Genomic DNA, 18,309 nt, shown 5'->3' with positions numbered 1-18,309 from the left:
GCAGTATGAGATGCGCCCCAAAAATTGGAAAGGTGTATCTCACACGTACCGATTAGGGATGATCGAACGGTTCGGGTCGACCATCGGTTCGGCCCGAACATTGGGTGTTCGAGGTTCGGCCGAATTTAGAACTTTTTGCCCAAAAAGTTCGGAATTCGGCAACCAGAACCGACCAAAATGCAATGGGACAGGAAATGGGCTTTAAAAGCCCGTGATTGGACCAGAACCATCAGTAAAAGCCAATTGAGGGGGCAGGAGAATGCTAGGAATGTGATTGGAGTGACTAGGGGGTCCATAGTCCAATCATTAGTGAATACGCCCCCCAGTATATAAGATAGACCCCGCCAAATTCCTAGCATTCTTGTACGGGACATGAAAGAGAGTGGAATGCTGTTCTGTTCTAATGTGTTACAAAGTGTCATTTAGCTACTTTTAGTGTGAGGAAAGGGATATCTAGTGTAGTTAGAGTGCTCCTTTTACACTTTAGTTAGCTTCAAAAATTTAGTTTCTGTAGGGAAAGTGTTAAGTGTAAGGGGACCGTAGTGTAGTGTAGGGTTAACTGACAGTGACTGCTATGGAAGGGTGACAAAACCCTTAGCAGGGTGACCGCTATAGAGAAATGATCATTTCTCTGAGTTGCTTCGGCACAGGAATATGGCTTCTCACCCAGCAAGCATTTTTTATGCTGCAGGGGCTGCCACTGTCAGTGCTTTTTTGAGGACATGTTTGATGTCAGACATGACATCTGAACATGTGTATAGGGGGTATATATACACATATATGTCTGTATATATACCCCTAGACATATATAGGTGTAATAGTAGCAGAAATATATGCTTGCGCTAATGAAATCATTTACAGTAATATATTTCTGCTACTATCACACCTATATATGGCAAGGTGTCTATATACATATAAGTATGTGTGTATATATACCAGTATACACAAGTTCAAATGTTTTGCCTGCCTCAAAAGAACCCAAAAAAATGCCAAAAAAGACGCTAGCGTCAAAAAAAAAAAAAATGCCCAGGTGTGTTTTTGCTGGCATTTTTTAGTTTTTGGAGGCAGGCAAAACATCAGAACTTGTGCACAGTACCACTATACACAAGTTCAGATGTTTTTCCTGACTGCAAAGAACCCAAAAAAATGCCTTCTATTAAACCGGCAAGGTGTTAAAGCAGAGAAGCCATACTCCTGTGCTGAAAGTGTTCTAATACAAACAATCCTTTTTTTTATGGTTCTGGACATGCTACAGAGCTGAAACTTCACAGGTACACCTTTTAGACCCCCCAGACACAAAATCACACACAAAAAAAAAAAGTTCTTAAAAAATGTCATTTTTGATAAAAAAGCCAATTATTGAAAAAATTAAAAAAAAAAAAAATTTTTTGATTTTTACTTTGGATTTCGTATCTGGGGGGTCTAAAAAGTGTACATGTGAAGTTTCATCTCTGTAGCATGTCCAGAATGGTGCTCGGAGGTAGGTAGGAGGTGGAACCAAGAAATGGTGCTCGGAGGTGGGTAGAGGGTGGAACCAAGGAATGGTACTGGGAGGTGGGTAGAGAGTGGAACCAAGGAATGGTGCTCGGAGGTGGGTAGAGGGTGAAACCAAGGAATGGTGCTCAGAGGTGGAACCAGGGAATTGGTGCTCGGAGGTGGGTAGGGGTGTGGAACCAAGGAATGGTGCTCGGAGGTAGGTAGGGGGTGGAACCAAGGAATGGTGCTTGGAGGTGGGTAGGGGGTGGAACCAAGGAATGATGCTCAGAGGTGGGTAGGGGCAGTCAAAGGGGGAGTTCCTGCACCTATCCTCTGAGAAAACAAGCCCTGATAATGAGCCACCTATTTGCTTGTTGTGGTCTTCATGAGCTTAGCCATATGAGTTGTCATTGGAAGATGTGTGAGGTCAATCAGGAAATAAACACTTAACTGTTAATCCGAGCATGCAGCCGGCCTGGCCAAGAAGGGGGGGTGAGCGTGTGATGGTAATAGGCAGTAATTTATCCCTCCCCCGTTGGTGGGAGTGGAGATGGCCCCATCTATAAAGATATGGGCGGCACAGTGGTGTAGTGGTTAGCACTTTCACCTAGCAGCAAGAGGGTCGCTGGTTGGAATCCCAACCACGACACTACCTGCCTGGAGTTGGCATGTTCTCCCTGTGCCTGCGTGGGTTTCCTCCGGGAACTCAGGTTTCCTCCCACACCCCAAAGACATGCTGGTAGATTAATTGGATCCTGTATAAAAAATTGGCCCTACTGTGTATTAATGCGAGTTAGGGACCTTAGATTGTAAGCTCCTTGAGGGCAGGGACTGATGTGAATGTACAATGTATATGTAAAGTGCTGCGTAAATTGACAGCGCTATAGAAGTACCTGAAATAAAATAATAAAAATAAAATAAATATACATACACACGCAGCACAAGGCCTTGTTCACACTACGAGATGATTCTCGGGGCTGCAGTACCTCTGAGCTCCACAAGGTGGTGATCTCACTTCTACCCAGACAGGAAGTCTCTATAGAAGACAGGAAGTGATGTCAGGTATTAATAGGAAGTTCCGGGTGAGAGGTGAGTAAGGAGGAAGTAGAGTGGAGACATTGCTTGAAGAGGCAGCAGAGGAGGTAATAAGATCTTATTTCTCTTACGTCCTCCGACAGTCGCCGCCCCTCTAAGTCATCACTGTTGGGTATTTACTTCCGCTCCACAGGAGTAGCTAGGCATATAGACTTAGTCAAAAGAACAAAGGCATTTGCAAATACACACCCATGGGGCTGTCCCATCTGGTCAATACCCCCCTGCATGGTCACTCCCAACTCAGTTTTAATCTGCCTAACGTCAGTAGTAGGCTTCCCTGTGCTGGGGCCACAGTCTCAGCCTATCTAATCTTTTTTTATTTGATTTCCTTTTGAAAATGTCAGTTTTCTCTTACTTTACTAGCTGTTTATTTTGTCAGCTTTAGTTTTAGTCGATTCTTCGGATGAAGTTGGATTCATGCGGTGCTGGGATTCGGACTGACTGCCCTGGTTCTCCAGGGCAGAAGGGTCAGATGGACCCCCAGCCCGCCATCGAGCGTTCAGCTATGGTTCGCCCTGGCATTATGAACGACCCATCCCTGCTCGCCGCAGGGATGCAGCCGTGAGGTGGCTACCTCACAGGACACATCTGCAATGCTGCAGTGTCATGTCCCTGGCAAACGGCACTCCCTGTCAGATGGGGACAGCGTAAGTACTTCTGTGTGGGGCCTCTGTGTGGGGTGGCAGTCTGTGTTACTGTGTGTTCCCCATGTCTGTGCCTGTGTGACTCCCTGATGCGGTCCCTGTGGGGATCGCTTGTGCAGTTTACTGTATGTTTTCTGGGGGTCTCCTTCCCTGTGTCACTTTTGTGCAGTGTAGGGGGATGCAAACGTTTTGTGTGGCGACCGCAGCGGCATGTATGCGCGCGGCCCGCCATCTTTAAATTGAGCAGGCATGTTCAGCTTCTTTGTGGGCAATACTGCATGCCGTTTTGGCTCCATCCGCCGCAATTTTGTGGGAGGTGGACGATCGGTCTGACCGCATGTTCGGTGGCCATTTTGGTGTAGCCTCCAATGCAATCCTATGGAGCAGCCATTTTCCCTAAGTCTGGCAGTCCATAGTTCAGCCTACTTCAGCAGCACTTCCTTTTCCTCTGCAGCAGGACAGCGGTGGCAACACTCTGCGGGCTCTGCAGGTTATCGCTCTCAATATTCCTCTGTATTATCGCTTCTGGCTCAGTTTTCTCTTCTCCTTTTGGGGGTCTTTTTCACTGTAGCTTAGCGGTGGGCTGCGCATTCCACAGCGATCTTAAAGGGGCAGTACACATTGTATTGCACTGTTTTTTTCTGTGTCCTTGAGCAATGGATTCTCAGGATAGTAAATTCCCCCCAGCTCTGGTGGGGCTCCCAGTTCTCCTGTGGCCTAGCTGAGACCAGATTTGGCCGCTGTGGTGGCGACTTTAGTGTCTAATATGGAAATGCTGATGGCTGAACGTGCTGCAAAAAAGAGGGCCAGATTGTCTCTCTCCTCCGATTCAGATGGTGATATGGCTGCTGCGGCTGCGGGCGTGCCCTTTTCAGGGTCCCGCTCATCCTTGGACCCCCTGGGGTCTGAGGGGGAGGCAGAGGTGGAGGGGGTTGATACCTCCTCCCGGGGGTCACCTGAAGAACGGGCGACCATGGAGGAGTTAATTGTTTCTGTTAAGGAAACTTTACATTTGGAGGATGAGCCCAGTCCTCCGGGCGTTGTGCTCATTTGGGACGCACAGGACCCGCAAGTCGGCGCAGGTTTTTCCTTGCCCAGCTGAATTTCATTACACTGTTAATGAAACGTGGCGCACGTTGAAACGTCCATTCCTGGTTCCTAGTCGGTTCAAATTGCTTTATCCTTTTGCGCCGGCTACGGAATCGCGATTGTGTGTGCCTCCACAAGTGGATCACACTGTGGCCATGTTAAACAAGGCTACCTTGGTTCCTTCTGAGGATACTCCGGTGTTCCGGGACCCTATGGACCGATGGTTGGAGTCTCTAGCCCGCCATTCCTACACGGTGGCGGGTTCGTTGCTCAAACCCGTTTTCGCGTCCGTTTTGGTGGCTCAGGCAGTGGCTGATTGGACCAAGATGCTTAGGAGCAACCTTGTGTCTGATGGTGTTCCGCCTGCCCGGCTGGCAAGGGTGGATCAGATCCACCAAGGAGTCATGTATTTGTGTGATGCGGCCTTGAATGAGGCCCCATTAGTGGCTCGCCTCTCTAGTGTCGCGGTGCTTAACCAGCAACTGATATGGCTGAAGAGCTGGTCGGCTGACCAGTCCTCACGGAAAACAGTTGCTGATTTTCCCTATGCTGGCTCTCACCTTTTTGGCGAGGCGTTGGATACCCTGGCGAAGGGCGTCACGGGGGGCAAGAGCACTATGCTGCCCCAGAACCCGAAGAACAAGTCCTTTCGGGGCAAGCGGGGTTCGGCGTCACGATCCAGTCAGGGTTCTTTTTGTGCCTTTCGGAACCAATCCAAAGACTAGCCCTTCAAGGCCCAGGGCAACCAGAAGAAGCTCTGGGCGGGTAAGCAGAAGTCGGGCAACGCCAGCTCTGCCGGTCAGTCCGCCTCTGCCTGAAGGGGCGCCCTCACCCATTTCAGGGGTGGGGAGACGTTTGCGCGGTTTCCTCCAACCTTGGCTGCTCCGGGTATTGGACAGATGGGTTCAGGAAATCATTCGATCAGGGTACAAGATCGAATTCCTTTCCAGGCCGGCGGACAGATTTTTTCCCTCAAATCTTCACTTGCCTCTGGGGCGTCTGCAGGACCTGCACCAAGCGGTGCAGGACCTTCTTGCGCAGGGGGTGATTGTCCCGGTGCCTCATTGGGACAGGTTTCAGGGGTTTTATTTGAATCTGTTCACTGTGCCCAGAAAGGAGGGCAAAGTGCGTCCTATTCTGGACCTGAAAGCGCTGAACCGTTTTGTGCGTGTTCGGAAGTTCCGTATGGAGTCTCTCCGTTCGGTGGTGGCCTCCCTGAGCCCAGGAGAATTCCTGGCCTCAATAGATCTGAAGGATGCGTACCTGCACGTCCCCATTTTCGAGGGTCATCAGCGGTACCTTCGGTTTGCTATCGCGGAGGACCACTACCAGTTTGTGGCGTTACCTTTCGGTCTCACTTCGGCACCCAGGGTTTTTACCAAAGTGCTGGCGCCGGTTCTGGGCCTGCTGAGGACGCAGGGCATTGCGGTCTTGGGTTACCTGGACGATCTGCTTCTGAGAGCACGTGCCAGCCAGGACCTAGTGCTCGATCTGTCCATCACGGTACAGACGCTCCGGGAGTTCGGATGGACCATCAACGTTCAGAAATCGGCGTTGTCTCCATCGGTTCGTCTTCCCTATTTGGGAATGATTCTGGACTCTGCTCAGGCAAAGGTGTTCTTGCCGGAGGACAAGCTCCGGACCTTGCAGGACGAGATCAGGTCCCTCAGGGACAACCCGTCCTCGTCACTCAGGACCTGTATGAGGTCTCTGGGGTTGATGGTATCAGCCACACGCGGGCTCTCCAGACGGAGATCTTGCCAGGTAGGACAGACTGCCTCAGTCCCTGGATCTGAGTGTTTCCTTGAGTCGTCAGACCAGATTGGCTCTTCTGTGGTGGCTCCAGTCCCCTGTCGGTGGCAGAAGGCAAGTCCTTCCGTCCGTTGGTATGGACGGTGATTACCACGGATGCCAGCCTGTCGGGCTGGGGTGGAGTCCTGGGCAACCTGTCTGCCCAGGGCACTTGGTCGGAGGAGGAATCCTCTCTACCGATAAATGTGCTGGAATTGCGGGCGATCAAACGTTGTCTCTTCCAGTGGTCGGACCGACTTCGGGACCGTCCTGTCCGGGTACAGATGCACAATGCTACCGCGGTGGCTTACATCAACCACCAAGGGGGCACCAGGAGTGCTCGGGCGGCCCGGGAGGTGACCGACATTCTGTCTTGGGCCGAGACTCATGTCCCGGTGATTTCAGCAGTTCACATTCCGGGTGTGGAGAATTGGCAGGCCGACTATCTGAGCGGCCAGACCCTGGACCAAGGGGAATGGTCCCTGCACCCGGAGGTCTTCCAGATGCTGTGTGTGAAGTGGGGATCCCCGGACGTGGATCTGTTCGCATCTCGGCTAAACCGAAAAGTGGAAAGGTTCGTGGCAAGAACAAACGATCCTCTGGCAATCGCCTCGGATGCGTTGGTGACCCCTTGGCATCAGTATCGTCTGATGTATGCCTTTCCTCCGATTCAGTTGCTATCCAGGTTCCTCCGCAGGCTGGCCTCGGAACCGCACCTGGTGATTCTAGTGGCGCCGGACTGGCCACGCCGGTCCTGGTACGCCGACGTTGTTCACTTGGCAGTGGCGCCCCCGTGGCGGCTACCCATGGGGGAAGATCTCCTGTCTCAGGGTCCGATCTTCCATCCTGCTTTACAGTCGCTGGCTTTAACGGCCTGGTTGTTGAGACCCAGGTCCTGAGGGACAGGGGTCTCTCCCCTGAGGTCATCCCTACCCTTGTCAAGGCTAGGAAGACCTCCTCTGGAATGATCTATTACCGTACCTGGAAGGCTTACTTTGCCTGGTGCGAGTCCAAGGGGTTCTCCCCTCGCTCGTACTCAGTGTCGAGGGTGTTGGCTTTTCTCCAGGCGGGAGTGGACCAGCGCCTGGCGCTGGCCACGATAAAGGGCCAGGTGTCTGCACTGGCTATTCTTTTCCAACGCCCTGTGGTGTCTCATTCTCTGGTTCGCACCTTCATTTAAGGTGTGCGACATTTGGCTCCTCCCAGGAAGGAGCCCTTGGTTCTGTCCGTGTTACAACGTGCTCCCTTTGAAAACATTCGGGATATATCGTTGCCTCTGCTGTCTAAGAAGGTTGCCTTTTTGGTGGCGATCACTTCGGCTCGCAGAGTGTCGGAACTGGCAGCGTTGTCTTGCCGTTCTCCGTACTTGGTAGTTCACCGGGATAAGGTGGTTTTGCCTCCGCATTCCTCCTTTCTTCCTAAGGTGGTCTCTGAATTCCACCTTAATGAGGACATTGTCCTGCCTTCGCTTTGTACGAAGCCTAAGCATCCTAAGGAGGTTGCTCTGCATTCCTTGGATGTTGTCAGGGCAATCAGGGTTTACCTGTCGTCTACAGAATCCTTTCAGAAGATGGATTCCCTCTTTGTCCTTCCTGAGGGACCTCGGAAGGGCATGGCTGCGTCTGCAGCAACCATTGCCAAATGGATCAGACAGACCATTGAACAGGCTTACGCCTTGAAGGAACGGGTTCCACCCTTCCCTGTTAAGGCGCACTCTACCAGATCTGTGAGTGCGTCCTGGGCCTATTGGCATCGGGCCTCGGTGGCCCAGGTGTGCAAGGCTGCGACTTGGTCGTCGGTGCACACTTTTTCCAAGTTCTACAAAGTAGACGTTCTGGCATCAGCTGATGCCTACTTTGGCCGCAAGGTTCTCAGTGCGGCAGTGCCATGAAGGACCCTTGTTTTTTTCTGGGTCCCCGGCTGTTGGTATTTGCTTTCCTGGGCTGTTGCTCCTGTTGAGCATTGTTTTTTCTGTTGCCCAGCAGGGTCTCTTACTGTGCATGTAAGATTCCTTTCTCTGATGTGGGTACTGCGTTGTCTTTTCTGCGGTTGCGTCTCCCACCCCTCATGTCTATACTGCTTTGGGACATCCCAACAGTGATGACTTAGAGGGGCGGCGACTGTCGGAGGACGTAAGAGAAAACATAATTTTTGTAAAATCTTACCTGTAAAATTCCTTTCTCTGAGTCCTCCGACAGTCGCCGCCCCCGCCCCTCTTTTGGGGTTCTTATTACCTACTGCTATGCTACCAAACAGAGTTGGGGGTGACCATGCAGGGGGGGTGTAAGTAGTATAAAAGGCTACCTATAGCGCTTGCTCTAAAATCGTGAATAAAATAACCTTGAATAAATAAAACAATACTTCAGTGAATAAAATTATGTAGTGTAAATTTAGTGTAAAATTATTATTTAGCAGCTGCTATAGTAAGAAAATCCTGTGTAGGTAAGTAGTCTAAAAAGCTACCTATAGCGCTTGCTCTAAATTAATAAATATATAAATAATTACAAGATGTTAAATTAATATTCCAAAAAATAATATTGCATATAATATTCCAACTCAAAATTGTCCAGTAAATCTAAACGAAAATCCTCAGTGAAGAAAGTTTTCAGTGAAAGTTCCAATAGATGTGCAAAAGAAGCATATATGCAAAAAAATATATATATTGTGATTCTTCTGTGCAAAACTTTTTAAACAAAGTGCAGGTGCTCAGCGCTATGGTGAATCCAAATGGCAAAGGTAAGATTCAATCACTCACCAAACGTTGTGGGTCATGTGTGCCTTATAGCACCAAGACCTATCAGACTTGCAGGGGGGGTATTGACCAGATGGGACAGCCCCCATGGGTATGTCTATGCAAATGCCGTTGTTCTTTTGACTAAGTCTTTATGCCTAGCTACTCCTGCGGAGCGGAAGTCAATACCCAACAGTGATGACTTAGAGGGGCGGCGACTGTCGGATGACTCAGAGAAAGGAATTTTACAGGTAAGATTTTACAAAAATTCAGTTTTTCTATTTACACCCAGTAACCCCCCGTCATGTCTGTCCTCTTCCTCCATAGTCACTGTGATGTCTTTTATCTCCAGCAGATGATGATACACACATATATAGTGTGGAAACCTATATTAACCCCTTCAGGGTCAGAATATTTCTCCTATTACATATATATTTTTATCCTTACCTGTCTAGACAGAAACCTATATAGACCGAGTGACAGAACGAATGAGGATGAAGGAGGACCAGAGTCACATGACTGAGAAGATACTAAACCTCACCCTGGAGATCATCTACCTGCTGACCGGAGAGGTGAGGAGGATTCTGGGAGGTCACATGACATCATTCTTATATCTATTAATAAAACACAGACCTGACCGGAGAGGTGAGGAGGATTCTGGGACATTATCCAGTAACAGACAAGGGATGTGTCTGGATGGTGACTGTATCATTATGTGTGTCAGGTTCCTATAAGGTGTCAGGATGTCACTGTCTATTTCTCCATGGAGGAGTGGGAGTATTTAGAAGGACACAAGGATCTCTACAAGGACGTCATGATGGAGAATCAGCCACCCCTCACATCACCGGGTAAGAGGAGACTTTATTGTAAAGGAGAGAGCAGTACGGAGGGTCCACCTAGATCCCCCATCATCTGATAAACACATAGAAACAATGTATTCAGTCAGTGTGTGTGTTTCCTACAGATGGATCCAGTAATGGGAACCCACCAGAGAGATGTCCCCGTCCTCTGTATTCCCGGGATTCCACACAGGAAGGTCACACCATCCCCCACCATCATCAGGTAGATGAGGAACAATCACTGATAGTATCATTAGGATCTGTACATTATCTGCATTGTTACCATTGATGTCATTTTTATTATACATTCAGAGTGGAAACCTGAGAGATTCTAAAGTTGAGGTTAAAGAAGAGATAAAAAGAGGAAGATGATGAGGAATACGGTGATGGAGGAGTCAGAGTTCCTAAAGGAACGCAAAGATCTGTATCAGGACACCATGGAGGAGTCATCCAGCTACAGAAACCCACCAGAGAGATGTCCCCGTCCTCTGTATTCCCTGGATTCCACACAAGAAGGTCACACCATCCCTCAATGTTACAAGGTTGGTGGATTGGAGCATCTAGAACATGGACTTCTGGAGCGGATATGTTTTTTTTTTTTTTTTTTTTTTTTTAATGTTCAATAGGTTTTATTAAAGAATTTGCAAAATAACATAGAATTTACATTTTTTTTATATCTATATATAATATCACAATAATAAAGCTTATATCTTCCAGATTGATATTATCTCTTATTTTCTTGGTTTAGAGTGGAGATCCAATCGTTATAGAATTTGAGGTTAAAGCAGAAGAAGAAGAAGAGAGGTATGTGAGGGATGATCAGCAGTCTATGGAGGAGGATGGAATAACGGGGACATTTATAGAGGAGGACACTCCTACAGAGATCAGCACAGGTGGGTCATTACCACTAAATACATTCCTCCACCCATACTGCTCACTGATTGGTCCAGAATAGGGTGGGGACTGGGTGATATCAGCCTGTAATACCCTGGTCACTTTCCTGAGCTGTGTTCCCCTTCCTGTATTTCTCTCGGATAATCTTCCTTCTCTGTGCTGCAGACACAATTTATGTCTCTAGACTGGATTTATGGAGATTCTGGGGTTCGGCTGGCAGCAAAATGTTGATTATTACCATAGACGCTGCTTGACCTAGGCACCTGGGGTATGTACCTTGGTTCTTCTGCCCCATGCCCGGGTCTACCAAGATCTCTGACAGAACAATTCTCCCAAGGTTACTTGCTCTGTTATTTGCTGGCTGTGTCGGGTGGAGGGATATGTCTGTATAGTCTCACACCCAAGTCACTGAGTGCAGTCTCAGGAGATGGGAGGCAGCGGTGTGGGACCTCTGCAACTGATTACTGAACACAAATATTATGACTCCTGACCCCTGCACTATATACTCTATGTTGTACATTACATACTCCTGACCCCTGCACTATATATTCTATGTTGTATATTACATTCTCCTGACCCCTGCATTATATACTCTATGTTGTACATTACATATCCTTGACCCCTACACTATATACTCTATGTTGTACATTAAATACTCCTGACCCCTGCACTATATTCTCTATGTTGTACATTACATACTCTTGACCCCTGCACTATATACTCTATGTTGTACATTACATACTCCTGACTTCTGCTCTCTCCCCTCTACCCACTGCTATATATATACACATAATATGGATTCTCTTTTGTTCCACCAATTTCCTACCAGATGGACATTTTATATCTGATGATTTGATGGGAGGACAGACTTTTACATGTTGATAATAATGTGATAACATCCTCCAACTTTGGAACCTTAAACAGAAAGTGATAATGAGGGAGGAGTCAGTAACCCAATGATGGTGGTCTTCAGGATCAGTCCAGTCTTCATCTTGGTTGTTCTCCCCCCATCCTTACTCTATGACCTCTGGTGGGGTTCAGCCCCGCTGTTATTCATGACTAAATCATGGACTAAATAAGGAAGGGCGGGACTTCTTGTGTTGGGAAGATGGCAATGAGTGATAGAGGGGGAGGGGACACTCGTCCTATAATCCCCTCATCACTGTCACTCCTATAAAAGACAGTTCTCGTTATTTCCTCACTCTCTGACTAAGGTCCACGAATAAAGAAATGAACTGGTAGGAGATCAGAGGACCCATTTACTAGATACCTTGAGGGTGGAATTGTAAGATCCTCAGAGACAAAGCTGGCTGATGTGGGCGGAGTCCTGGTTTAGAGGAACCAATCTGCTGATGTCTAGTAATAATCTTTGTATTTCTATTTTAGTACATGGACGGGAGATGAGGAAAACCTCGGAGGATTGTCTCACTTTGTTTCCAGACTGTAAAGTAGAAGATGAGGCCATCACACAGTATAGTCCAGGAGAAAACACCACACAGTGTAGATGGACCATCATAATCCTCTTATCCTGAGGAACCTCAGACTGTGAGGGACAGTGCCGGACCATTGTATTCCTCTTATCCTAAGGAACTTCAGACTGTGAGGGACAGTGCTGTAATTACAACAGATAAGAGGTTCTCCTGTACTGAGTGTGGGAAGTCTTTCCGTTTTTAAATATCAGCTTAATGTGCATAAAAGGTCTCACACCAGTGAGAAAGTGTATTTCTGTTCTGAATGCGGGAAATGTTTTTCACGGAAGTAAACTCTTTCCAGACATCAGAGATCTCACACGGGTGAGAAGCCGTATTCCTGTCCTGAGTGTGGGAAATTTTTTTCAGAATTCTCTACCACAAGAAGTGGTTTCTGCGGGTAGTATGGTGGCTTTCAAAAGACTCTTAGACTTACATCTCAAGGATCAGAACATTCAGGGGTATGGGAGATGATTACAGCCACACATACCTACACAGGTTGAACTAGATGGACTATTGTCTTTATTCAACCTCACCTACTATGTAACTATGTAACTCTCTTTCCACACATAAGAAATCGCACACTGGTGAGAAGCCGCATTCCTGTCCTGAATGCGGGAAATGTTTTGCAAAGAAGTCCTATCTTTCCAGACATCAGAGATCTCACATGGGTGAAAAGCCATATTCCTGTCCTGAGTGCGGGAAATGTTTTTCAGAGAAGTCCACTCTTTCCAAGCATCAGAGATTGCACACTGGTGAAAAGCCGCATTCCTGTCCTGAGTGTGGGAAATTCTTTTCATGGAAGTACCATCTTTCCACACATCAGAGATCGCACACTGGTGAGAAGCCGCATTCCTGTCCTGAGTGCGGGAAATGTTTTTCACGGAAGTCCCATCTTTCCACACATTAGAGATCGCACACTGGTGAGAAACCGCATTCCTGCCCTGAATGCGGGAAATGTTTTTCAGAGAAGTCCAATCTTTCTGTGCATCAGAGATTGCACACTGGTGAGAAGCCGTATTCCTGTCCTGAGTGTGGGAAATGTTTTTCAGAGAAGTGCAATCTTTCTGTGCATCAGAGATTGCACACTGGTGAGAAGCCGTATTCCTTTTCTGAGTGTGGGAAATGTTTTTCATGGAAGTCAAATCTTTCCACACATCGGAGGTCGCACACTGGTGAGAAGCCGTATTGCTGTCCTGAGTGCGGGAAATGTTTTTCAGAGAAGTCCACTCTTTCCAAGCTTTAGAGATTGCGCACTGGTGAGAAGCCGTATTCCTGTCCTGAGTGCGGGAAATGTTTTTCACGGAAGTCCAATCTTTCCACACATCAGAGATCTCACACGGGGGAGAAGCTGTATTCCTGTCCTGAGTGAGGGAATTGTTGCTCACTGAAGTCCTGTCTTCCTGTACATCAGGGGTCCCACACAACCCTGGAGGTGTATTAGTGCCTTGAGTGCGGGAAATGTCTTCTATATGAATGTTGCTGGACATGTGAGGAAGAAGCACACCCTGATATACACCTCAGACATACTCCATGGCTGATCTTCATCATGTAAGAAACACTTCATAAGGAGATCAAAGATCACCAAAGACATGGATGAAGTGTTGTCCCTTGTCGGCCATTGATAGCAGGAGAAAAATAAAAATGGAGTCCTTACCTTTCATTGGCTGAGTACATTTTGCCCGGGAAGATTTCACAAACACTTACAGGTCTGGTTGTTATAAATGTGTTGATGAAATGTGACCCGCATTCCCCCAGTCATGGCGAATTGGGATTTCCTATAATGGTCAGTTCCATTTAGTGGCCATAATGTGCTTTCCTGATAGATGTCCATGGCAGCATACGTTTGGGTAGCCCCGCCCTCGTTCCTCCCATAAATGTTCAGGATAAGCCATTGGCTGCGTTCCTTTTTTGTCTTCCTCACTTATAGGACCATTTTTGTATGAAGTTTTTCTACCTATTGGAAGTATTGGTGGGCGGGTCTGGTGCTGGGCAGCTGTGCGGGATGTCAGGATCTTCCTTTGGTATCCAGAAGTCTTCCAGGATGTCCCGAGTGGTCATTGAGTCCCCAGCTATCAGCGGAGTGGTGTTATGGCACACATATGTAGAGGATCCATGCCTGGAGAGTGGGCCCTGCCATCGGTGGCCATTTGCATTGGCTGGGAGCCCAGCTGTTAGTGGGTGGCCATTAAGTGTTAGACACGTGAAATTTGTTTCGCTGCAAATACAAATTCTGACAAATTTCTGGTTATTCCTAGATTCGGATGTATCCAAATCTCCAAATGAAATTGTAATGAATTTAGTTCAAATCTGTTAAAATTTGTTTTGTTAATTCATTTTCTAACGAATTCCAACTTTTCAGAACGATTAAAATTCGGATCAGTCAAAAAAAAACGATCGACCGATGCAAATTCTGTGTGAAGAAATAGCTGGTTGTTAAGCTGCAAGCCGGGAAGCCAGCCGCCTGCATCCTTACCAACCATGACTCATCAGCTGTCAGCGGGCTTCCCCACTGACAGATGAATGGAAATAAAAGAATGCCGGCATTGCCCGGCAATAGAAAAAAAACAGCGTGCTCCCCCTCCCCCCAGTTCATACCAGGCCCTTTGATGGCCAAAATGTAAAAAAATTAAAACCAGCGTGGCTTCTGCCCTGAAATCCCGACCCTTTATCCCGGCATGCAGCCCGACAGGTCAGGAAAGTGGGAGGGACGAGTGAGGGCCCCCCTCCTTAACCATACCAGGCCACATGTCCTCAACATAGGTGGGTGGGTGCTTTGGGAAAGCTCTGCACCCCCCCACCCTAAAGCACCTTGTCCCCATGTTGATGGAGACAAGGGCCTCTTCCCCACAACCCTGGCCTGTTCTTGTGGGGGTCTGCAGGAAGGGGACTTGTCGTAATCTGAAAGCCTCTTATACCAAAGGGGCCCCCAGATCCCGCCCCCCCCCCCCCATGTGAATAAGTATCTGGAACATATTACCCTACCTATTCACTGAAAAAGTGTCAAGAAGTAATAAAAACAAACACAATTTTTGAAAAATCCTTTATTATAAAATAACTACTGCAGGCTCCTCCTCCATTTGATATTTCTTACATAGGTAAGGGGCGATAAGTATATCCAAGAGATATACTTAACCTACAGGTAGGCTGAAACCTATATTATTAAAGATAAGAGTACACTAACTATGAGTCATAAACAAGATGGGAATTGAAGAGACAAGGACTCACTGCTCCAGGTGGTGTAATCGCCTGATGACTCACACCGGTGCATGCCCCGGCTCGCCTCCGTGAAAACTTGATAAAAAGGAATTGGCAGCACTCCAGGTTGAGTCAAAATCCAGATTTATTGACTGGACATCCAAATATGACAATCGTGACAAGGTAGACGCGTTTCACACACTAACTGTGTGCTTAATCATTACAAAGAAAAATGGATATAACATCTCAATATATACACACACAAAAATCCAATCATCAATTAAAAAACAGGTGATAGAAATAAGGGGTAAACCATTTTCCTAATTACCGAGGACACTGATAGACCCATAAAACATCTATGTGAAACCAGTGAAAAATCAAATATGAATGCTGTGACACAATTGTGTATGAAAAAATATATAAATGCAAAAAATCTGATAAAATCTAAATATGTATAAACTATGTGTGAAAATTAAATGTATTGTGATTAAAGATATTATTAAACAATGGTAATTTTATTCATATGTGTCAATTATAGAATGAGAATAAAAGCGCAAAAAAATGCACAAAAAATATACAAAAATACAAGGAATAGTGAATATATATATTGATATCTGTACAATCCGATTATGTGAATATAAAACTATGAAATAAGTTTGTTATTAAATTTTCAATTTAAAAAATTTTTTTTTGTGTCAAATATATACATCTATTCGTGCATATTAGTTGTATGGGTCAGAAGAAAATCGATTGTATGACATACACAGACCAAACGATATATGTACAATAAAAACAATTTAAAACAATATGGTTTTTAGAACAAAATAAACACATATGATCCTGTGTATATATACATCAACCGGTCACCCATAAAAACAATTACAATCATATCGGGGTGACCGGAGAGAGATATATAGTTCGAGGAGATCAAAGCTACATACATCAGATTATAACACTAGATACTGAACAAGATAGGGGATCCATACATGGTAAGATCTAATTGTAGAGAATCCATAATTGGAAGGATATATGGAGGGGTAGGGGATCCATACATGGTGAGATCTAATTGTAGAGAATCCATAATTGGAAGGATATATGGAGGGATAGGGGATCCATACATGGTGAGATCTAATTGTAGAGAATCCATAATTGGAAGGATATATGGAGGGATATAGGCCTTGGAGATGAACAACTACACAGAGTATATTTAATATTATGCAGGATGATGGCCAAACATTTAAGCTCATTATATAAATAGAATATAAAATATATGTAATATAATATAAACTCTGCAGTGTTGGCCATATCATGCTATAAACTCTTAGGGACAGACATCGAGATCTAGTCAGAGTTCAAAGGATCCGAGGGACAAAGCTAAATACACCAGACTACAACACTAGATATCGTACAAGACAGGGGGTCCATACATGGTAAGATCCAACTGCGCAGAATCCGCACATAAAAGGACATCAATATGGGAGATAATCAACTATGCAAAGTATTGTTAATATTATGTAGGATGATGGCCCAACCTCTAAGCTCGACTTCCTAGATATAGGTCGCTATGGATCATTATCTTTTGGATATGCACACATGTAGCTGATGTTTGGAGATGTAAGAAGGCACCTATTCATAAAAATGGGTTACATCCCATTCAAAGTTCATGCCTTGTGGCAACCTAGTTCACAAGTGGAAGATCCAAAAGACCTCTCTCTTGCATAGAAGCCGAAATATGTCACCCCCCCCCCCCGTGGTGGTGTTTTAATTTTTTCAATAACTTGTATGTTCATAGCTGTGGTGTCTCCATTGTGGCACAAGTTAAAGTGTTTGGCTACATTAGTTTTTGAATTTTTATTGACACTATATAAGTGTTCATTGAAGCGATCTTGTAGTCGCCTAATCGTTCTACCCACATATTGTACATGGCAGATTTTACATGTTAACAAATATATGATATAGTTGGTGTTACAATTAAAGAATTCACTTATATTGTATCTTTTGCCTGTACATGTGGAGACAAATTGGTCTCCCATGAGTATGTGGCTACAACATGGGCATCCAGTACTGCCACATTTATAGTTCCCTTTAAAATTTAGCCAAGTAGGGGTTTTTAGAGTATTTCTACGAAAAAAACTAGGGGAGAGTGATTGGCCAAGGGTAGGGGCACGTCTTGGGACTACATTAATGCCTCCCTTAAGTAATTTTGTACATGTTTCATCGGTACCTAACATAGGGAGGTGTTGATTAATAATGTCCCAAATTTCTCTAAATTCAGAACTGTATGGGGTAGAAAAGGTAAGTTTGGTTTGGTGCATGCTCCTGCTGTGTGATCTTTTTAACCCTATGAGATCTGATCTTTTTTTATTTTTAGCTATATTCCAAGCCCTATTGATCATCCATTTTGGGTAGCCTCTGTCTAAAAACCTATGAAAAAGGGAGGAGGCTTCTCTGTCAAAGTCGGCATCATTTTTACATATCCGTCTAACACGTATAAATTGTCCAACCGGAATGCCTTTTATTGTGTGTTTGGGGTGTCCAGATTGTGCTGACAGGAGTGAATTACCTGACAGGGGTTTTCTGTATAGTGTAGTTATGATTTGTCCATCAATACCTTTTAACAACACATCCAAATAGTGTATTTCTCTAGCATTGGCTTCTCCTGTAAATTTTAAGTTTTTATTGTTACAATTTAGGAAGTCAAGGAATGAGTTTAACCTTTCAACTCCATCCTCCATGATAAACAGTAGGTCATCTATAAATCGAAAGTAAAATTTAATAAAAGGTCTGAAGAGGTTCTCACCCCCAAAGATGCGGGGCCTCTCCCACCAGCCCATGTATAGGTTGGCGAGTGAGGGCGAAAATTTAGCGCCCATCGCAGCCCCGCATCTTTGGAGGTAAAAACCCCATAAAAACAAAAATAATTGTGTGACAAAAGGTATTCAAGGACTTCCAAAATGTAATCTTTTTGCTCAACTGGTAGAGATGTTAGTGAATCTAGGAAAAATGACACCGCTATAACAGCCAGATTGTGTGGAATGGACTAATATAAATTAACCACATCGCATGTGATCCATGCATGGTCA

General features: G+C 45.8%; 1 protein-coding gene across 1 annotated transcript in view; it reads left to right on the top strand.

Annotated features, from left to right (window-relative positions):
- Window positions 1–18,309, top strand: part of LOC309550241 (uncharacterized protein) — a gene marked incomplete at its 3' end in the record, with an annotated part of 240,442 nt that overhangs the window by 29,685 nt on the left and 192,448 nt on the right. Inside the window, exons 4-5 of the mRNA XM_082250652.1 lie at window positions 9,791–9,888; window positions 10,414–10,558. Coding sequence (XP_082106778.1) covers window positions 9,791–9,888; window positions 10,414–10,558 — 243 coding nt within the window. The remainder of the gene's footprint in view (window positions 1–9,790; window positions 9,889–10,413; window positions 10,559–18,309) is intronic.

The sequence above is a fragment of the Pelophylax lessonae genome (assembly GCF_965119305.1).
Source record: "Pelophylax lessonae genome assembly, chromosome: 3".
Classification (NCBI taxonomy): domain Eukaryota; kingdom Metazoa; phylum Chordata; class Amphibia; order Anura; family Ranidae; genus Pelophylax; species Pelophylax lessonae.
This window is presented reverse-complemented; position numbering and strand designations above follow the sequence as displayed.